This window comes from Gossypium hirsutum, chromosome A06 (genome assembly GCF_007990345.1).
Source record: "Gossypium hirsutum isolate 1008001.06 chromosome A06, Gossypium_hirsutum_v2.1, whole genome shotgun sequence".
NCBI lineage: Eukaryota > Viridiplantae > Streptophyta > Magnoliopsida > Malvales > Malvaceae > Gossypium > Gossypium hirsutum.
This window is the reverse complement of record NC_053429.1, coordinates 2,257,223-2,281,374: the sequence shown is the minus strand read 5'-3', so window position 1 is coordinate 2,281,374 and position 24,152 is coordinate 2,257,223. Positions and strand designations below refer to the sequence as shown.

Here is a 24,152-nt window from a genome sequence, read left to right as displayed (position 1 = left end):
TTCTTATGTTTGAGTAAAAAAAGTGTAAAATAACTAGAAATTGTATCACATGCATATGTGTGTGAAAATTAGCATTGATGTTAGTTTAAAAGTAACATACAATAAATAATGAAACTAATGACATATGAATGAAATATGTACAATATTAAAATAAAAAATAGATTAAACACCTAAATACATCATATTAAGAATACCAAATGTACTACAATTGTGTATCATGGTGCTGTCATTAATCTTAATTTAGTGTCAAGTCAACTTGTGACACCAACTTGATCAACAACATTACTAATTATGGAAATACATTTCCGTAATTTTTTAATCGAGTTGGTATTTGGTTGACTCGAGCACCAACTCAATCAGGAGCTTAAATAAGAGTATAATATACAATTGATAGAGGTAATAAAGTTTACATAATAAAATTAAAATGTAAATATTATATTAAAATAAAGTTTTAATTTAATAATAAAATTAATATTTTATTGATGTAAATAGTACAGTCAAATCTAATCACATGAAAAGTTTTTATTGGGTTTTGTTAAAAATTAAAAAACTAAAATACTTTCAAATAATATAATTTATTTTTCGGAATGGCATTTTCATAATTTTTCTAATCGAGTTTGTGTCTGCTTGACTCGTGACACCATTAGTCAAGGACTTAAAAATAGTCTAGATAAAATATTATTTATTTATAAATTTGGTGTATTTCAAAATGAATATAAAGTGCAATTTAATATTTTATTGGATTTTATTTATTGAATTTTTTATTTTTTTAATTTAATACTAAAATTATTGCAAGTAAAAAAAATTTAAAATAACAAAATATTACTTATATATAAATTTGAATAGTTTAAATTACAATAAAAATGTAATTCAACATGAATATGAAGTGTTTTCAATATTTATCAGACTTTAATTAATTAAATATTTTATTTAATTTAAGTATAATAATATTTTCTTATATTTAAATTTAAATGCTTGTTGAAAAATAAAAATTAATTTTTTATTACTCTAAATTTATTTATTTTTAACATAATAATATTTTTTTTAGGTAAATAAGTTTTTGATTCATAACCGATAATAAGTGCCCTAATATTTGTTTTGTTAAGGCACTCTTTTTCTATAAGCCTTTAAAATATCATCCATTCAAAGTCAATAATTTTTTTAATGGGTCGATATTATTTCCGAATCGAATCAAAATTTTATCTCTTCATTTTCAACAAATTTAAAACTCCATTAATATTATTGCTCTTCACAAGAAATTTGGAAATGTTCCTTTATGAAGCATTAATTAATTAATTAATTGAGCTAAGAAAAAGGCATATTTGACCAATAAATACATTCCCTAGAAATCTTAATCACATCTTGCATATATAATAAGATAAATTATTTGTTCACCATTGATCTCCCACTAGTTGGTCACCATTATTGATACTTGGTCAAAATGCTACAAATACCTACTTGAGAGAACCACCATTTTTTATTATATAGAAATCGCAGAGAAGAGTAGATTACAAGAAACCAATTCATCAAGAAAAAAGGACATAATGTTGTTTGAAATACGGATCAAAAATCCAATGTAATGAAAATTTCTTCTATTGATGGCTCAGACAATGAATTGTTGCACCTTCTATTGATGTAGTAATTTTATGTGCTTGAAATAGCTCAATAGGGTGGTGAAGGATAGATTCCGGTCGGAGCTGCACCAACAATCAGAAAAGTTCAGATCAAGCAATTGATAAACATGGACTATATATATGTGTGTGTATAAATGCAGCAATAAGAATGTACCTGGTGGATAATAAATTGAGGCCTGTGGGGGTGGTGGTGGGTATGCTTGTGGTGGATAAGGTGCAAGAGGGGCCTGGTGAGGGTAACCTACAGCAGCAGGGGCTGCTGTAGGACATGACTTGTAATGAGATGGAGCTGCATATGACATTGTTGGGTAAGGAGCTGCTGATGGTGCTGGTGGGTAACCATATGGTGAGACTTGGCTGAAAGGTGCAGATGGTACATATGCTTCAATTGATTTTGTCTTGCATTTTGATTTTTGTGGTTGCTACATTTGAATACCATGGTTACTTGGTCAGCTATGCATGTATTTATATATATAAATATATAAGGTCAATTGCACAAGATGTTCCAAACTATGATACATATTCTAAATTGGTACCTAATTTTCAAAACATTCTATTGAGTCCTTATAGTATCATTATAATATCAATTAGATCTTTCTTTCAACATAGCAGTAAATTTGGACATCTAGAACATATTTAAAACGTATTGATCAAATTTTAAACACGTTGCATGGACAACATAATCTAACGTATTAGAAAAAAAAATTGTGTCATTCAAATTTATGAGAGCAATTTTTTTTCCTTTTAACATGTCAGATCCAATTTGTCTATATTATAGGTTCACACCTGTTTAAAATTTGATCCACGTGTTTTAAATATACTTCATATTATATCAAAGCTAATATCTAACGCCTAAAGTAGTAGAAAAGATCTAATTGATATGATACCCATATATTAAGGACTCAATTAAAACGTTTTGGAGTTTGGGACCAATTTAAAATCCTTATCATACAATTAACCCATATAACATAATATACATAATATATATGTATGTATTCTACATTCAGGATTGATGGAATTTTACAAATATGTGGAACTTGGTAAGTGGGTAATTAACTTACTGGGGCCTTGGCATTGGAGTAGTGCAATATGAGCCTTACTTCCCCAGCATGCCTGTTTTGAAATAAATTTATCGTAGATTAGGTTTAAATTGTAAAACAGATAAATACACAAGTGATTATACTAAAAAAGAGAATTATACAAGCTTTCCTATTTAGCTAACCTGCCATATTTGCTTTGAAGTGGCCAAGTACAATCATCAAAACCTTGGGAAAGGACTTTATGGAGTTGAACCCTGCAACACAAGCAAGACAAACTCAGTTCCTTGAACCTTAAGTTAATGTTTTTTTCTTGGGGATTGTAGATTTAGATCATTTACCTTCCAGTTCCGATATGATCGTCCGCGACGATCGTGTTGCTGTTCCAAACGACCACATTTAGTTCCTTTAGGCCTTCGATAAGCGTAAATACGAATTTCTCCTAAAAAGTAGGATTCTTCCCTCCATCTAAACCAAAAAAAAAAATTTAAAAATGAAATCCGAACATAAATTTAAAAAATCGGTTTCGTAAATAGAGAAAAGAAAGATACCAGTGCAGGTTCTAGTCCTATACTTAGCACTTCCATATTCAACACAAACATAAGGATCTTGTTTTGATATCCATTCCTTGTCCTCCAAGTTATAGCATCCAACAACTGCAAAAATGGATAGATATGATCAAAACATAGCAATGACAACTAGGAATTAGGTCAGTCATATATCTCTATACATACAATGTATATAGATATGTCGTACCTGTAACCTCGAACGGAAGGCCTTGGATCGACATGAATGCGAGTATAGAACAACTTTATAGCTTGATGAGAAAAATGCTGTTCTTAGTATGACAATATAGAAGCTGCTGCAACTAGTATTTATAGGAAATGAAGGGAATATAATTATCTCTCCTTAATTGCTAAGGGTTGACAGAGCCTGTTTTAGTCATCTTCTTAGCTGTATCAATCATGGGGTGGTTTTGAATTGTTTATGAGAGAAAACCCATCAACTTGCTTTATCTCCAACACATCAACCTGTTTGAATTGCCATATGTGACTGAAATGTTCTACTACATAGAGTATATTGTTAATGGAAATTTCATTGAAACTTGCTCACCTAAATATCAATAGAATTTTATTTTTATATTTATTTGGTCTAGTTATGATTTTAAGTCCCTCTACTATCTTGAAATTTAGTAAAGTTGGAAATTTGTTTAATTTGACATAATTTAGTTTTATGCATTTTGTTATACCGGTTCAAGAGAATATACCTTAAGTCTAGATAAATTGGTACTTGCCAAACGCCAGAGGGTAAGATCAAAAAAGGGCCTGAGGCATAGTCCTATTGGATCAAATATACTAGCTTTAGCCAATTACATGGAAGGAACAGTTTTATCTATCATTATTCTGCAAAAATATTCCCTTTAGCTTTCATTACCTTTCCCTCACTGGCTTAAGCATCGAAAAACGTCCCGAATCTCAACTTTTGGTGGCCCTATAATTATTCCTATATCTTGTAGGATTGAAGATGTCACGAACCCAAAACCAACCTTTGACCCATTTTCTTCTCAAGAAGACTTTTAACACATTTGTAATAATACTAATAGATGTAAATTGATAACATTGTTAGTGTTATTAAAGTGATGATGTGAATTAAATAAAAAAAAATTTTGAGCATTCAAATGACATAAATTCATTATCGATTGTAGATATAATTAATTAGATTTTTATGCGATTTTGATTATATGACTAAAAGACAAAACAAAAATCATGTTATCACTTTAACAACAACAATTAAAGTTGTTATTAATTTGGATCTATTGATAATATTATAAAAATATATAAACTAAATTATATAAAATTAAATTATAATAATTAAATTCCAAATTTCTAATTAAAAACTCAATTAAACCTATCTATTTTATATGTTTTTAGTTGGAGAATTATGGGTTTAAAATTTAACTGACACTCTTGGAATTTCGTCGTATTTGGTTCCCTTCATGCTGTGTTCACATATACAGTCATTTAAGCCTATAATCAAATGCAGTTTCATGTGCAGAAATAGGTAAAGTCAATGGCTAAAATTTCAAAGACTTTGGATCTAACCACAGATTAAAAGGGGGTTCATTGCTTAATAAACTTCCATTAAAGTTGACGTTGAACTCATTGGGGGGGGGGAGGGGGAAGTCAAAGGCCACATTGTCAACGTGCTGACTCAGTTTTGTTTGTCGATTTTGGTTTTGTTTGTGCTTTGACTTGAGTGATGTTCGTGGCAAATACCTGGTTCAAATGGACTGTTTCAAAAATCAAATTGGCTTTTCATTGGGCAACGAAAGAGCTTGAAATAGAAAATTTGGCAAACAAGCCTTTTATGGATGCATGTTTTCATTTCTGCTGCATTTAATTTAAATGTTATAAGTAAATGCCTCATTGAAGTTCTCGAAGAAATAAAATAAAATTTGATTGGTGAATAAGTTTTTGGATTAAATTGATAGAATTTGTAAATATGGAAGATTAAATTTGTTAAATTATTTAATATTAGGACCAAAATGATAGAACGAGTGAGTATTTAGACTGAATATATTATTATACCAATTAAAAAAAGTCGCATCTTTATTTCCATTAACAATTTAACAGGTGATCAAAAAGTGACTAAATTAAAAATTTTCTTTGTTGATTGACCAAAACAAAAACGCATTAATAATTAAGTGATTAATTGTAAAATTTACCTTATTTTTTTGTTTTATTATTGGAACCCACCATTGTTTGAAAAGTCAAATGGGGTGGGCACCGAAAGTAGAAAGTAATATTGGTTGGCAAGTTGGGTTAAAAGTTGGCATGGGATAATTACAATTTTGGTCCCTAATTGTATAGGGACATTGCAAGTTGATCCTTGAACCTCAACTATAAATAGGCCTAACCATTGCTTACTTTCTTCATCCCATAATTGCCATTCTCTACTTAAGGCATTATTCTCTCTCTCTATTTGTAAATTTCACTTGTAATTTTTGGAGTGAAATATATTTGGTAGTGCCCGAGGACGTAGGCAAAATTTGCTGAACCTCGTTAAAATTCTGGTGTTCTTTATTATTTGTTTTGCATATTTTGTGAATGTGATTGTAGTGATTTATTGTGCTATTAAATTACGATAGAGGGATATTCTGGCTAGGAAAGACTTGGTATTTAAGTGATCTTCGTGATCTACCTCTCTTTCCTGGGAATTGAACTTAGTGTGATTTTTCAGTACAATAATTTTACTCTTTCACACGCTTCCACGCAACTTTTATTTAGAATAAAAATTAGACTTATTTAAAATACGCGTAAGAGAGCCGAAATTTAATAATTAATACGAAGAAAATATAAACAACATTACATGTTGACAAATAATCAAATTCTTAGAAGCCATTAATAAATAATGAAATGGAATACAGAGGACAATAGAAATTAACAGCAACCTGTTTGTTCACAGATGCTCTAGCATCATACATGTCGGTTTTCGATTTAAGCACTGCTTTTTCCGACTACACTTCCATCTCCCCGGAACGGTTTAGCCGGAGTCCGCTTCATCGCCTTCACTCCCAACGGATTATCCTTGCTCTGCGTAAACGAATTCGAAAATAAGACAATGTATATACAAACAATAACAATTTTTCAAGAAAACGAAACCGAAAATGTCACTACCATCAAGCAAGTTCCTTCATTTATGTTGCAAACAGGGTAGTCATGTGGACAGCAGCTATAGTTGTCTTCACAACAAGTAGCAGCCTTAATCGAGCAACATACCCACGCGAGGCAGTAGCCATATTGCTCGAAGACGCAACAAGAAGTATTGCTCTCGGGACAACTATAATAATTATCACAAACAGAAGGAGGCTTTACGGGAGACGGCGGAGAAGGACTGGGATTAGGTGGATTTCGTCCCGTTTTGATAGGATAAGAGGCTTCCATTGCAATTCCGCATTTACCGGTCTTGGTATCGACCACGTTTCGTTCCATCCGGACATAGCCTGCCTCTCCCCAATTATCACCCCATGAATTCCTTACAATCCAATAGTCTTTACCATTTTCAGTACCATATCCAACAATAGTCACACCATGGTCTAATTGTGTGCCACATTGACCATCAAATATACCCTAAAATACAAACAATGGACAAAAACACACATTACTTTGTTGTTTCATTGTCAATTATAAACAAAGCATTCAATCCATAGACAAAACTTACAGATTGATATAATTGGAAAGCCCTGCCTCCGGCTTCGATAGCAACACTAACCGGTTGATTTGAGACTGCCTTTTTCAATGCACCCTCGTCGTTTTCCGGAACATTTTCATAAGCTTCAATTGAAACAACCTTGGCATTCTTCTGCAAATCACAAAACACCATAATCGTAACTAGCGATTTAAGCTTTTAAAAGTGGTATAATAGTAACTTTAATCCTTAACATTTATACATTGTGTCAATTTAGTCTTAATTCTAAAAAATCTAACCCTCAATATTTACATGTTTTGTAATTTGATCTTTTTTATGGTTCTGCTTTTCTTTATGATCCTTTCGCATAAAAAGATAAAAATTAAATTTATCAACTAAATTTGATTAAAAATATATAATGAACTGAAATACCCAAAAATCTAAGATAATAATTTTCATCTTGTTTTATTTAATTAACCCCTCAATGTCAAAAAATAAAATAAAACTACAAAAAAAAATTAAATTACATAATGTGTAAATGTTGAGTGTTTAAAAATTACCATATTAACCGACTACTAATAAAAATAAAATCAAATCAAATAATCAAATAACAATTTTGTAGGTAATTACTAATGTGTTCGAACACTTACCCTATAGGTGTCACATCTGCCATTATGATTGGTATAAGGGTAATCTTCTTCAGTGTCAATGCCACCATTTTTTATGATGAATTCAAAGGCATAATCCATAAGGCCACCATTGCATCCTTCATTGTAGGATGTATCACAATCCACTAATTCTTGCTCTGAGAGAACTATGAGGTCGCCTGTAATGATTTTGTTTATCCCTTCCACTGCAGCAATAGTTGAAAAAGCCCAGCAACTCCCTGTAGTCAACGTTGAATGGTCAATTAAAATAATCTTATAAGATAAATCACCTAAAATTCATAAATTTTTATTTTTAAGTATTGAAAATAAAAAAATTGTAAAAAAGACATTGTCATTACAAATTGTTTTCATTTTGGTTACTTGTCGCTAATTTGGGGTAACGCAATGTTATTGTATACTTATTTTAGTTATCCAATTTTAATAATTTTTTATTATGATCACTCATTTTATCTTTTTTTTTTAAATTTCCTTTTTTAGAATTAATTTTATTTTTTATAAAAAAAATAGATTTTAGAAATTATTTGGGTTTTTTATACAGAAAACCCTATTTTATATTTCCAATTTCCTTTATGGTTTTCTATTTTTTAGAATTAATTTTAGTTTTTTTTACAGAAAAACCTTAATTTCTTTTATAAGGAATTAAGTTACAAGAAAAAACTTAAATTTTATCTCCATAACTAAATAATTCAATTTTCATAAAACTTAAATTTTTTAAATAAAATTAATTCTAAAAAAAATGAATGATTAAAATGAAAATTCATTAAAATTGAGTAACTAAAATGAATGTACAATAATATTCCCTAACCCGAAATTAAAGACAGGTGATCAAAATGAAAATGGCCACAATACCTTTATATATATGTATATATATATATATTAGTTTTGATGTGTAAAATAAAAACTTCAAACAAATTTAAAACCCAACAAAGATGAAAAAACAATGATGATCAATGCAACTTACCACAAGAACCTTGATCTTTAACCGGAGCCACAGCACCTTTTGTCCTCCAATCAACAGAATCCGGCAAGGCCGCCTGGCCGAGGAGCTGCACGTAACGATCACTCCTCTTGGAAACCTTCTTATTAGGTTTCTTAACACCCAAGTAAGTAAAACGGTACTCCTCGTTGGTCAAGTCGGCGAACTGGTTCAACCCAAGCTTGAAACTATGTGTCTCCTCCGAGTTATGTTCATCGATGAACCTGAGATTATCTTTGAAAATCTGGAACCTTTTCTCTTTCTCTCCTAAACCATTGTAAACTTTGCCATGTTTTACAAGCCAGTCCTCATACATTGCCATAACCTCGTCGAAGGTTCTCCAACTAGACATCGACCGGTCGGGATGGGATTTATCGTAGGATACGATTGACATGTCGAAAGTTGATGATAAAGTGAACATCATCAGCAAGAGAACCGCCATTGTTGATGGTTGTGAATCCATATAGAGGATTTTGAATGTGTGGGGTGGAAGAAAGTGTAGTGATGTATGAGTTTATAAAGAGAAAAGAAAATAGGTTGAACTAAGCTATTAGTCCATATACTGCATAAAAGTTACGAATTTAATTATTAAACTGTAATTTAGTTATTTTTAGTCCCTATACTTTTTGAATTTTAAAATTTCAATCCTCATGAAAGTTATTAAGTTAAATTCTTTTTTTTTTCCAAAATCTAATACGCCTAACATACTATTATATGTGTAATACCATGTCACCTTGTTATTTTCACACATTACTCATTAAAAATCTTGTTAATAGATTAACGATGGTCATTTGTATAAATATTAAATTTTCAAAATTTGAAAAGAGAATATAGGAATTTAGAATTATCCAGATGGAGAATATTGACCATATATACAATTGCACACATAGTACATGACGAATAATCGGATTTAACCAAACAAATTTAACTGCTACGGTTTGAGTTAAGATTAAAATTTTAAAATTCAAAAAAGTGTAAAAATTAAAATTGATTAATTTGAAAAATACAAAGATCAAATCATAACTTTTCATAAAGTACAAAGACTAAAAGTAGAATTTAACAAATATATATATATATATACCAAACTTGAATGGTAATGGTAAATCCAATAAAATAGTAGCCGGAGAAGAAACAAAAATGGAAAATAAATAAATGGGAATTGTTATTTTATCTTAATATTCAACATCTAAAATCTAGATAATTTGTTGCAGATTGAGTTTTAGTTCGATTGATATGGGTATTGTTGTCAATGTAGTAGGACATGAGTTCAAATGCGCTTAACTGCATTATCTTTCTATTTATGTATTGAGAAAGGGTTATGAATAGTTTTAACTATTGTGTCAAAAAGAACATGTACAATCAGATCTTATAATCAGATAGTTTAAAAAAGAATCTAAATGATGTTGAAAGATAAAAGATAAAGTTAAAAAAAAAAAGATGAAGATAAAGTGATAAAGGAACTGTGACAAAGAGAACAGCAAGACCAATAAATATATGGATAAGATGTTCTGTGATAGCCTCCCTTTGGGTTGAGTTAATTATTTATTTTTTAATTAAATTATAAAGTAAAAATTTTAAGGTTATAATATTTTTAAAGTTTGTGAGTTTTTCGTATATTTAGAATTTAATTTTTATATTTTTATTTTTGGGAATTTAGTCTTTATACTTTTTAAATTTAAAAATTTAGGTCTATTTATTAACACTATTATAATTTTTTTGTTAAATTTACTAGCGTGACATTTTGAAATTAAAAAGATACTTACTTGGTATCCTTGGAACCAAAAATAAAAAATGACATCGTAATGGACCTGAATGTAATAAAGAATTTTAACGATGTTAACAATCCTTAAAAATTCACATAAACATTCTAATCAGAATAAAATATTTAGATTAACTAATGACATTATAAGAATCGAGGTGACAAATTATGTCAAAAGTTAAATATAAAAATTAAATTTTAAATTTGAGTGAAATATAGAGATCAAAATCGAAATTTAATCATTCTTATATAATCTCAAAAAAGGTAAAGAGATTAAAGATGAAAATTGACCATAACCTTTTTTATGTGAAAAAAAGAAGAAAAAGATAGTGTCATGAAAGGATGGCCTTAAGGCGTTCCGTTTAAAAAATAACTCAAAGTATGCATGTTAAGCAGGTGAAGGATGGGAAATTTTAGCTTTAGCTCCTTTAAACTTTGTTGAATTTTAAGTTTACACAAGGTAAAATTATAATTTCTCCTTTAAATCATAAATTTTTCATTTAATCTTTCTAAAAACTATAAAGATATGTGCCTATACTATGGTGAAATTGCATTTTAAATCCTATAAAAATATATAATTTAATTTCACCCCAAAAAATTTTATGTCTTCCCCATGATGTTAAGGTAACTTTTACACTAAATTTATTGGGATGAATATCAAATTTATACATGACATTTGGTCCAATGTGTAATTTGATACATTAAATTTGATTTGGTGCAATTATAAACATGAAACTTGAATTGTGGTTCATATGTATGTATGAAACTTTGATTTTAATTCAATTGTACACATTTAAAAAAACGGATTTATACTTTTATTTTCATATTTGATTAATATAATTGTTTATGTATACAATATATCAACGTAAAATGATGTTAACTCGATAATGTTGTTAGTGATTTGTAAAAATTGAATCAAATCAAAATTTCATGTACAAAATGGCACCAAATCAAAATTCATATGTGAGTTGTGACATTGCACATTGAATCAAAATTCATGTATAGTTTTAATATTTATCCCTAAAATCATTTGATAAAGTTAGCACAAGTGATTTAATTTGTTTTTAACAAAAATTCAATAATATAATTTAATGAAATTAAAGCATTGCGACCCACACAAGAATTGATGTTAAATTTAGAGACCCAAAATGTAAATTACCCAATATTACACTATTGTTGTTACGACTTACAAGCCTCCAATGTCTTTGATTCTTTAACATTGTCTTAGTTAAGTTAGTATCGGTATTAATGTCAATATAAGAGAATATAGGTTTTAGTGTGTTTAAATACGTTTTATCTTTCTATTTAAAGATTCAGAAAGGATTAAGAATAGTTCTAAATATTGTATAAAAAAATAGCTAAGCAATCTAACTACCAAATTAAAAGTGAAAATATCTAACTATCTACCATATTCAACTTCTAATTATCTTTTCCAATCAGCTATACCATCAACATATAACTTAGGGGTCTTCATGGTCACTGGTTATTGCATGTGATGTTAGATTCTAGCTAAGCTTAATTGGGTCCACACAGTTCACATCAGTGTTAAAAAACACAACTAGAATCAACTCACAAGTGAACCATTTGAACAGTCACGTTGTAGTATTTTTGTAATATTTTATGCCACTTGTATAATTTGTTGATAATGTATATATACATGTATGCAAATTGTAGATAAAAGACGATAAGATACCAAAAGTAGAGGATACATCTTTAGTCTTCACTTGTATTCTCTTACTCATTTGTTATTATCCCAAGCTATCCATTGCGATATCCACTTACACAAGGGGCAAGACCAAAAAGTTGTTTAAAGGGACCAGAAGTGAATAAAAAAAATTTTAAAAATAAAATATAATTTTATCATTATATTAATTTATAATTTCAAAAATTAAAAGTGAATTATGCCCACATTCGATGTTGATGAAGCATATTAATGCAACCTTTGGTGTTTCGTTCATGTATTTGTTTAACAAATTATTTAAAGCTGATTTTTGTTTGTTTATTATTATTCATGAATATTTTTTGTGAACATGTTAAATTATATGATTTTAAATAGATGAACATAAACATAATTTTGAAATTATTAACGAACATGAACCGATCATGAACAAGCTCAAAAATAAACAAATGAACTTGAACAAAGGTTTGTTCAGGCTCAGTTCATTTACAACTCTTATTTGGGTGTGCTTTAACTTAATTCTAAATGTATGGCATTATTTGATTCATTGATAGTATATAGAATTTTACACTATTAGAGCATCAAATATTAGAGCATCGAATGCATTGAAACACATTATCCTCTGAATCAATTCAATTTTAAATATTTTGCTTAGTTGCAAATCAAATTTAGGAGAAAAAAAAAGGTTAAAAGAAAGATTTATTGTGGCCTTTTGTCTAGACTATTAGGCCTTGGCTGATTTATTCATTTTATTGACAATTTTGAATTCTGCTTCTTCTGTTTATGAATGGGCCATTTTGACAATCTCAAAATTGGGCCTATTTTCTTTGTTAATGTAATCAAAAGCAAATATTTTTACTTTGAACTTTTATATTAATAATAGACTTTTCTTTCATTTGATTTTTGAAATTAATTTCATAAATAAATTTATTGTTTTATTCAAAATAAAAAAATATTGTCAATCTTTGGGTTTTAAGTATCCATGCTTAATATTCACATTAATGGGTGGTCGAGTTTTATCATGTATTGTTATTATTATGTAAGGGTTTTAGTTCGATTTAGTTTCTATTAATTTAAATAGTTTGTAGTTCTTAATCTTATTATTATTTTTGTTAGTAGTTTTTGTACAAATTTATCTATTAAAGCTACCGACTGAATTTTTTTATTAAATTTACTGGTGTGACATTTAAAAAAAAAAGTCAAATAGTAGCTATATAACAAAAAGAATACAACTGTAATAAACTAAATTTAACAAAAAAAATTGTCTCATCTATAAAAAATGAGCAAATTAGTCATTGTACGTTAAATTAAAGAGAAAATTAGTCTTTTCTAGTAAAAACTTCATCCATTTGTACCGCTGGTATTGTTGATAGAATAAATAAACAATGATACATGGCGTGCACTCTAACGCTCTCCCACATATAATGTTGGATTTGATATCGTGACTTTATAGTCCAAAAATACCTTTAATCCTATTATTATTATATATTTTGGTAGTTTTAATAAAAGATTGTCGATTTAACATGTATATTTTTTATCAATCATATGTCACATCAAATAATAGCATTATAATCAACATGTTAAACTGATCAAATTTAATGAAAAGTTCTTACGATTTTAAGGTTATAGTGAAATTTTCAAATCAAAAAAATTAATATCACTTAAGTTTTAACTTTTAAATCTAGAGATTAAATCCAATTTTTTTATTGAAGTACAAGGACTAAAAATAAATTTAAACGATAAATTGAATTAATTGTTGAAAAAGATGAAAGGTTTGAACAATTAGAAACAAGCTATCATGATTGTTTTGCTTTATCTTTTTTCCTTTATAATGTCACACTTTGACCTAAAAAAAAAAGAGCCTACTACTTTCCTATAAACAACAATTAATTCTAAATGTATGGGCTTTTTTTCCATTTTATTAATTATAATTGTTGAATAATTAGTACTAAATAATAATTTTAAAAGAATGAAATTCTTAGTTTTCCCATTATTTACCAAATATTTATTTATATACTAGACACATTTAGCACTCATTTTAAATAAGGTTTGAATCGATTGATTTAAAAATTGTTTGAAATTAGTAAAAATAAAAAAATGAAATAAAAATTGACATTTGAATTGGGTTAATTTTTACAAATTTTTAGTTATTTTTTAAATTATTATTAGTTTGGCAATCAAACCAATCGAATTGGTTAAATAAAAAACTAATGGCCTGACCTATTCAATCATCATCACGATTATTAAAATATTGAATATGACACTTTGAGATTCTACCATATCATTACCTAAAATTTCATATAATCTTTTTAATTTTCAAGTGATGATATGGTACAATATTAAAATGTCACATTAATACATCATTAAAGGCCAAAACATCAAGTTCAAATTTTAAAGTGGACAAAAAAAATACATGTATTAAAATAAACTTAATTGTCATATTTAGGGTCCAAACATTATATTTACCCTAATCAAATCATAAAGTATCATTATAAAAAAAAAGTATATTCAATGTGTTGTTTTTATTGAATTAATAAAAAAGTGGAATTTAAAGAATAATGTTTTTTTTTTTCAATGTCCAGCTGTAAGCATCAAAAAGCTAAAGCGGCTATAAGGTCTAAACCTAGTCATATCAGAAAAATTCAACGGCATGCTATCATACCAAATGATTAACAAAGACACCTAAATCCAACGGCTGATATTAATTACGAGAGTTAAAGTAAAACTATATAGGTTTCTTTTATTTTAATTAATAGTCTAGAGTTTAATTTTTATTTTGAGTATAAAATAATTTTAAAATTTTTTATTAACATTTACCTCTTAATAAATTAATAAAATACGAAAAATTAATTATTAAATTTACCCCAAGAAATAATTTAAAATATAAAAAAATTCGAACTGTTTATATTAAATCAAAATGGCTAAGGGTTCCACTTTTTTGAGGAAAAAAAAAGAGAATCCCATGTGACTTGTGGGATGAGACTTTGTCACATTGACCGCCGTTTCCAGTTTCCGGTGAAAAAGTAGATCGGGGCCCCACTTTTTATTGTGGGTCCCACTAATAACTTTAAAATTTATTATTGTTTATTAATTTTGTTTTTAAGGTCAACTCTAATCACTGTCTCCAACTCCAACCTAAAATAAATAAATAAAAGGTTTAATTTTTTTAAAATTATAATAATAGAGTAAAGTTCGAATAACAAACACGATTAGCTCGATTTAAATATAGGCTATACTTGAGGCGGTGAACACCCTTAGCAATCACATGGGATTCAAATAAAAGGTTTAATTTTATAATCCTATTTTTAAATTTTAAAATATTATAATTGAGTTATTAAAGTATGAATTTTTTTTGTCAATTTAATCATAAATTCGAGTATTAAATGTTATTTTGAATGTGACGTGGAATATAACTAAAACACGTAACATAAATTATTAAATGAAGTTTGATACGATTGGTAAAGAAGAAGATTCAAGACCTACCACATGTAAAAGTTAAATTCGAGTACTAAATGTTATTTTGAAAGTGACGTAAAATATAATTAAAATACGTAAATTATTTAATGAAGTTTTGGCATGATTGGTAAAGAGGAAGACTTACTGCATGCAAAAGTTAGATTTGAGTATTAAATGTTATTTTGATTGTGACGTGAAATATAATTAAAACACGTAAATTATTAAATGAATAATTTGCACGAATTTTTGAGTCTCATGGTAAAGTTTTAGTCCAGTTGTCAGTTTTAGCCCGAATCGTATTAGCTCTTAATCTACTTGTGTTGTAATAATTTGATCCTATTTTGTGATTAGTTCATAATTGTATTGTATTTGTAATACTTAAAAAAACACGTAATTTAAATTGTAGGCAAGTGTAAAATCAACCCATACTTAGATCTAACCTGTTAAAAAAATTTAACATCAATAAATTTTAAGAAAATTATTTATTTATTTTTGAACACGATATATTCAAATTTTGTATGTAACTGTTTTTTCGTTTTTAAAATGTTTTCAAATATCTTTCGTGTTAAATTTAAATTGGCATTTAATATCTACATTAATTATTAAGTTACCAAAATGATGGGACAACAAATTAAAATTATGACTAAATAAGAAAAATTAAGAAATCAAAAATCGATACAAATTAGGTAAAATTACTACAAAACTCCTTATATCATACACACACTAGATGAGTTAGCATAACAATTTATCTGTTAAAATTTGGTGTTTATATATAAAGTATAATAATATATTTAGCTATCAACTTTTACATATTTATAAAATTTAGCCTATACTCTTTTATTGGGTCGATATTATTATTTTAACAGAAGATTGTTTTACTCACGCATCCAATGTAAATAGAATACTTTATTTATTTTTTAAATAAAGAAAATAAAATGCAATTCTTGGTACAGTTTTTAGAATACAATTAAAAAGAAATCAGAATTTATTTATGAGAAATTAATATTAAATATTTTTTTAGAAAAAAAATCCCAAATTTACAGAGTCATCAATTTCAAACGGCTAATCCCCACCTTTTGACCTTATCTCTTGTCAGTGACCCAATGAGAAAGGCATCCCTTTGACGAAAACTCGAATCTCTTTCATCATAAATCATAATCAATCTTTCACTTTTTCTTCGTAATTAAATCTCAATTCATTTCAGTTCCCCCTCTTTGTTCTGCTTCATCTATATAATAAACTCTGCTTTTATTTGGGAGTTTCTCAAAAGGGCTGGGTGTTCTTTGTTTTCGTATGAGCAGAGATGACGGTGGAATTGATGATGGGTCACGGCGGCGTTGGCGGTGGAGGCAACAGTTTTACAGTCAAAATGGAGGAAACTGCTTTGAAAGAAGCTGCTAATGCTGGGATTCAAGGTTTTGAAGAACTGATAAGATTGATGTCTAAAAGTCAACAGCTTCGCTCGCAAGATGTTTGTTTTAATGCCCCTTCAAGTTCAGAACCAGCTATGGAAATCCAAGCTGTTACAGATAAGACTGTAAGTTCCTTTAAAAAAGTTATTTCGTTATTGGGTCGACCTAGAACTGGTCATGCTCGGTTCAGACGAGCTCCTCTTAATCATCTCCCACAACAACAACAGATTCAAGTGAGCAAAGATGAAGAAGTATCGACTTTTAAGCCTTTATGTTCAACCCCAAGTTATAAGTTACCTCCTTTGCCAACCAAAAGTAGCCATGTTTTAAAGACTGGTGTTTTAGAGCCTGGGAATTCTGTTATGTCTTCATTGACTGGGGATACTGATAGCATACAACACCAACCGTGTTTCTCTATTGGTTTTCAATTCACTAACCCTTCTTCTCATGGCAAACCTCCTTTGTCTTCAAAAAGGAAGTGTAATTCCATGGATGATGTTGCTAATCTCAAGTGTGGATCATCATCCTCTGCTCGTTGCCATTGTTCCAAGAAGAGGTTGGTCCTTGGTGCTTGGTTCTTCACTTTTTGATTGTGATCTTTGATGGTTTCATTTGATTTTGATTATGTATGTGTTCATGTAGGAAATCAAGAGTGAAAAGAGTCATTAGAGTCCCAGCTGTTAGCAACAAAATGGCTGATATTCCTCACGATGATTATTCTTGGAGAAAATATGGCCAAAAACCAATCAAAGGTTCTCCTCATCCAAGGTGTGTTTTTTCGATTAAATTTCGAATGGATTCTAATAGAGTGAATTCTACACCAAAGTTTCAATTTTTTTGAAGTTGACTAAAGGGTTCCAAAGTTTTCAAACAATAATTCATGTATGTATTGAATGCCTTTTTGTTTGGTTTTCAACTACAAACATTAATCATATTCTATTTGGCAAAAAATTAATTGTTAATTTGACTTTTTGCGGGGAAGTGCATGGAGACTTTTGAATTAGAAATTCTTTTTACTAGAAAAATAGATAAATTAGTATTTAGATTAAAGAGTAAATTTGTATGGGATGAAATTTTTAATAAAAATAATTAATTTACTCTTTTATTTAGGACTAATTTATTAAATTTTCATAATAGAGATTTAAAATACAATAGTATTTGTATTATAACATTGAATTATTGCCTTACTACCGAGTTGGTTCATTGAGTTCGCTTTTTTAACTCAGTCCCATATGTTTTAACAAATTTCAGGGGCTATTACAAATGTAGCAGTGTCAGAGGTTGTCCTGCAAGGAAGCATGTAGAAAGAGCTGTCGAGGATCCAAGGATGTTGATTGTAACATACGAAGGTGATCACAATCATAGCCATAATATCACCACAGATGTCCCATCGGCGCTAGTTCTTGAATCATCATAAAGATCATCCCATCCAACGGCTAAAATATCTATAGGGTTGTTCAGATTAGTCAATTTAGATCCATAGGTTCTGTCTCCAACAAGACAAAAGAAGATTGATTAGTGGGTAAGTTTAGCTGTTTCTAAAAAGAAAAAAAAAAGACAAAATAGGATTCATTGTTTTTTTGGTATTGGAGGGGGGCATATAGAGTAGGAGATTATGGTGGATTTGGTGGTGGTGGGAGTTGAATCATGCATAGTGGTGGGTATTTTTTTTCTTTTAATGTATTTGTTGATGTTCTTATACTCAATTACTAGAAAAAATTTTCCTTTTTAATATAATATATATGATATAGATAAATGGTCTGAAATTTGATTTGTTATTCTTGTATTTCAAGGCAAATCGGTATTGCAGTCAATGAATATGAAGTTTCTTCTTTGTGTTGAGTGCAGTGGGACAAAAGAAAGAAGAAAATGTGGAGCTTTTTTCTTAAAAAATGTGATATTGTTTAAGATTATCTATACATTATTTCGAACTCAAAATAACTCAAAAAATCAAACTTAAATTGCAAATGTCCCAAGCTCAAACCAACCCAAATTATAAATTTGACTCTAAACTAAAACAATCCCAAAATTATAAAGTTCGAATTAACCTTATCTAGCGCAAAACGCACTCGACTTACCCATATCGGTAGTGTTTCATAATGTAATATTCATTTAAAAAATTAGAGGAATAAAATAGGAAGTCAAAGTAAGTTATCTGGCATGTTGATTATTGTCCCTTCTTTTTTTTCCTCTTTCAATGTCAACAGCTGATGTCTAAATTTCTTTGCTTTTCATAGTGTTTTTCTTTTCAGATTAGGAATTTAGAATAAAACATTTTTGTTTTCTTTTTCAACAGTGGTTATTCTATGAAGATAGAGTTGAACGTTGCATCACAAATATACTTTTTCAACTGTTTAGGTCAAACTTAAACTGTAATCCACTCATCTTTTTCTTGTCTACACTTTCTAATGTTTCATTTGAATTTCAAGTCTCTCAAAACATTACTATTGTTGTATGGAATATGGATTCAAAGAAAAGTACCCTTTGATTACCTTATTATGATTGAGGGGGGGGGGGTGGGGGGACCAATTTTCCAACTAGTATTTTGGATTTGGAAATATTTTAATTTATGGGTTTGAATTTATGTACCATTAGTGTATGAACTGTAGGTTTTTTTCATCTATTTTATGGTTTGAATTTAATTCTATTTTGGTGTTAGATGATATTTAAGCAACGGAAGAAGTTAATTTAAATACCCAAGGAAAAAGTTCAGTGCCACTTTTTTTTAGTTACTTATTGATTTTATGTATCGTATGTTGCGGAAGCGACGATAATATTAATAACAATATTATCAGAAATATTTAGATAATTATTATGCCAATAATTATACTAAGAAAATTCCCAGTTAAATTGGAGGGGTCACAAATGGTCCCGCTTAAAACCCAACAACTAGACAGAATTCACTTAGATATTTATAGCAATAATAACTAAATAAATATAACCAACATAAAGCTATTAAATATAAGCAAACAAATAAGAAATAAAATACCAGAGATTTAACGAGGTTCGGCCAATTTAGCTTACGTCCTCGGACACTACCAAATCAATATTTCTTCTAGAAATATTACAAAGGAGAAGATTTTGGGATAATACAACCAAAGGGGGAGGGGTTCTATATATAACAAACCAAACCCCCTCCATTTCTATCTTTTCCTAATGTGGGATATTGCCAATATTCAACAAATCTCCACCTTGGCGATATTCCACATCTTCAATAGTGTCTTCAATTTTGCAACCAATCGCCTTCTTCCCTTTTGGTAGTTGTGCCAGCTTCCACATCTTGTTTTTCTCTAGAGATTGCATTTCCTCTTCCATTGCACCTAACCATCTATTATTCTCTAAACTCTGAATGGCTTCGGTGTAAGTGGATGGAATATTATCAACAACTGGAAGTGCATAAGCTACCATGTCAGTGAAACGAGCAGGTTTCTGAATTTCTCGTCTCTGCCTTCTGACTGCAATTGGCTCTGATTGCTGTTGAGGTTCTTGGGTAGAAACCTCTTCCTCATCTGACTCTGCATCTGCCAATGAAGAATCACTAGTGGTACCTGTACGAGCCCATTTTGCCCGGGCCCATACCAACAAAATAACTCAAATAATAAACCCAAAAGTAACAGCCCATTTACAAACCCAAACTCTGACCCAAAATTTAAACCCAAACAAATCAAAATCCTAAAGCCCAAATGGCCCAAAATCTAAAACATTTTTCAGCAAAATTCAGCAGCAAACCCTAGCTGGCCGCCGCATGCCTCACGTGGCCTCCTCGTCTGCCACGCCCAGCTCTCCATGCCACCATGTCGGCCACCTGCTCCTCCTCCACTACCAGCACCTCCATACCCTGCAAGATCAAGACAAAAAACAGGATAGAATAATAGAAAAAGGATGTAAAATGGGTTATAAAACCCGAAATGAAAAACGGAAACAGGGGGTTTTTTTTTTCTTTGGGTTCTTCTTCTTTTTTTTGTTTGTTTTTTTCGGCATTTGAATACAAAAAAAACAGAAGTTAGAGTTTAAAAAAAATACATAGATCTCAGTACTGAGATAGCAAGCATTCGAAAAAAAGGAAAGGCAAACGGAAAAGGTTACTTTTTTCGATTTCTATATACATATCTATACATTTTTAAAGTTAATATAAACCTAAAATCTATATATTCTAAGACCAAGAACAAATAACAAAAAAAATAAAATAAAAATATTTTTTTACCTTTTCCGGCCACCGCGTGCGGTGGCCGGCGCCGGCGCCGGCGAGCCTCCGGTGGCCGTCCGGTGACCGGCCCCTGGCCGGATTCCCCTCCCTTCTCTCTCCCTTCTCTCTTCCCTCTCTCTTTTTTTTTCTTTCCCTCTCCCCAAATGATTTTTTTGGTTAGTTTAGGCCTTATATAGCCCTCCAAAACGACGTCGTTTTGGGGGCTACACTTAAGCCCCAAAACGACGTCGTTTTGGCCATGCCCGACCCATCCGACCCGACCCGCTAGAGGATCCGCGTGTTTTCATTTGAATGGGATATTTATGCGCGCAGTCCTTCCGCTTTTCTGATGCTTCACAATTAAGTTTTTTATGGTTTTCAATTTGGCCCTATAATTTCTCGCGCTTTTCGATTTAGTCCCCGCCAATGTGCTGCGTTTTAAAGGAAAGGAATAATCGTTGTTTCGGTCCCCCAACGCTTCACGCGCGTACAATTAAGTCCCTTTTCTTTGTTTTCCTTTCAAATTGGCCCCACAACTTTGTTTTTAATTCAATTTTAGTCCTTTTTTTGTTGATTTTTATATCTTTATTAAATATCCTTGTTATTTTTATATACCATTATTATTATTATGTATTAGTATATATTTTTATTATGTACGTGTATACCTATATATATTCTCATATTTAATATTTTTATTTCACTTTATTTTAATATTTTATTAATGTTATGTTTGTTTCTTTTATATTCCAATGTTATCATTATTATTATTCTTATTATTTTTATTAGTTTATGCTTTGTTATATATTTATATATTTATAATACGTATATATACTTGATATATTTGTATATACCTCGGTAATATTATTACTAGTTTTCAATATACGCATATATTACCTAAATATTTTAGTATTATGTAAATATTTTAACATTATATTATATATGTATTTATATATTACGTATGTACATATACCTTTTAATATTATATTTTGTATTACGTAAATATTATTTTAAATACTGTATTGTATATATATATATGTCCTTAGTACCACGTTACATATATATTGTGTATATACTTGTTTTCTTACCCTTATTATATTCATTGTTAATACATTTATTTTTTTTATACATGTATATGTACCCTTTTTTTTATAATATTATTTTTTACACATATATGTATATATTTATCTATGTTTTCATATTCTATAATTTATATGCATTTCTTATTTTATGGCTTAAAATTATATATGCATATACATTTTTACATAATTGTATTTATTGTCATCATTGTTATTTGGTGTTTGTTTATTTATTCGTGTACACTTGTGCTTTTTTTTAAATGTTAGTTCTATTTATTTATTTGTATGCTTTGTTTATGTAATCGCCTCGTCATTTCATTTTGCCTATTGCATTGTTGTTACTCACTTTACTTTGCTCACCTTTTCGTATTCGTTATTGTTTTGTCAAGCATTGACACTAAACACCAAAAGGAAAATTTTTCTAAATAAGGCAATATTTCGCGTTTGGAAACTCGAGAAAACGTGCCCTAACGTGCTGGGTTTCGATTTCTCGTTTGACTAAATAGCCAAATATCCTCTTAAAGCTTCAAAGTATGGTTTCATTAAACTATAAGGTGATCTTGGTTTCGATGGTTTAGAGTATCGTGTCCTAACGTGCTGGATGTGATATTCCTTCGGAACAAGAGAATCTTATGTTTCAATTCACGATATCAGATTTTCTTTTAAGAATCGTATTTTTTTTAAAACTCTTCAAATTTTTAATTTTCGACACTAAGACACTAATTAATCAACTAGGTACCAATTTTGGGCGTATCGAGGGTGCTAATCCTTCCTCGTGCGTAACCGGCTCCCGAACTCATTTTTCTGAATTTCGTAGACCAAAATCGTTGTTTTAATAAAATTAAATCATTTATTAAAAACAATCACTTTTTTGAGGTGACCCGATCACACCTCGTCAAAAAAGGATTGGTGGCGACTCCCGTTTTCATTCTTTTTTAAATCCAAGTCGACCCCGTTTTCATTCAAAAAATGGTGTCAACAGCTTGGCGACTCCGCTGGGGACTATTAAATAAGAGAGTCAAGCCACGAGTTGATTGCTTTTTGTCTTTGTGTCAAAATTGAAAACTTGCTTTTTGCCTTTATTTTGGCTTTTATTATTTGTTTATAATTACTGCTTTGTTTAGAATTTAGATGTATATTTCTGCACATTCCATTGCATGACCGTTGGTCACACCTTTTAAGTGGGAGTGAGAAACTACGCCTTCGTGAGGTTTTCACCTCCGCATGGGATAGTGAATTGCTTCCGGGATACATCCGTACCTATGTCTTCGTGAGATTTTCATCTCCGCATGGCCATAGGGAAATGTATTCCCCTGAACTGAACTCGGTCCATATGAGCCTATAATGGGTGAGGATCGAGGAATCTGCTGGTTCAGGTACCCTTACTTTAGAACCAAACCACACATAGCGAGCCATAGGAACCCACCGAGGTAGAGCTATTCCAGACCCTAGTGCTTACCGAATAGATGCTTTATTTATTATTGTTTACTTTAAATCATAGATCTAATTTGCTTTGTTTGTGATTGCATGGCATTTTCATTTCAAAAGAGGTGTCGATTCACGTTCAGTATAGATAGAAAGCTTATCATGGAAAAGAGGTTTCTTGATAAAGTAGAAGACAATGCAGCTGTACGATTATGGGCTGAGACGACGTGGAGAGAGAAAGGCGATAGTCTTGCAGAAGGGTACGTATCAGAGTTATGGGACTTCACCCGTATCAGCGTAGTCCAAAATGATCTGCGAGAAATGAAGGAAATATGGGACCAATGGGACGACGGGACCAAGCAGATGTTTTACTGTGATTACGGGGACTTACCTCACCTACTTGGTGTCAAAGTGGACAAGCATTTATTCCGAGCCCTAGCCCAGTTTTGGAATCCTGCTTACAGTTGTTTCACTTTTGGAAAAGTGGACTTGGTGCCCACCGTGGAAGAATATACGACCTTGCTTCAGTGTCCAAAGATTCAAATTGAGAAAGCCTATTCTAGAGCTGCTAGTGTCCCGACATTATTAAAAAAATTGATGAGCATTACAGGGATGAGCGAACAGTGGGTCACTGCCCGGATCCAACAGAAAGGAGAC

General features: G+C 30.1%; 2 protein-coding genes and 1 pseudogene across 2 annotated transcripts; 1 reads left to right on the top strand and 2 right to left on the bottom strand.

The window, feature by feature from the left end:
- Window positions 1–1,343: 1,343 nt before the first annotated feature.
- On the bottom strand, window positions 1,344–3,504 carry LOC121230288 (protein SRC2-like; annotated as a pseudogene).
- Window positions 3,505–5,975: 2,471 nt separating this feature from the next.
- Window positions 5,976–9,062, bottom strand: LOC107930551 (probable cysteine protease RD21B). Its single transcript, XM_016862217.2, has 5 exons — window positions 8,489–9,062; window positions 7,510–7,745; window positions 6,893–7,033; window positions 6,349–6,801; window positions 5,976–6,264 (listed from the first exon to the last, which is right to left on the bottom strand). The coding sequence occupies exons 1-5, from the start codon at window positions 8,964–8,966 to the stop codon at window positions 6,169–6,171; spliced, it is 1,404 nt and encodes a 467-aa protein (XP_016717706.1). The 5' UTR covers window positions 8,967–9,062; the 3' UTR covers window positions 5,976–6,168.
- Window positions 9,063–16,705: 7,643 nt separating this feature from the next.
- LOC107930620 (probable WRKY transcription factor 7) lies at window positions 16,706–18,278 on the top strand. The gene is given in 3 exon segments (NM_001327317.1): window positions 16,706–17,364; window positions 17,451–17,576; window positions 18,060–18,278. Coding segments are annotated over 3 exon segments (942 nt in total). The 5' UTR covers window positions 16,706–16,714; the 3' UTR covers window positions 18,226–18,278.
- The last annotated feature ends 5,874 nt before the right edge of the window (window positions 18,279–24,152 follow it).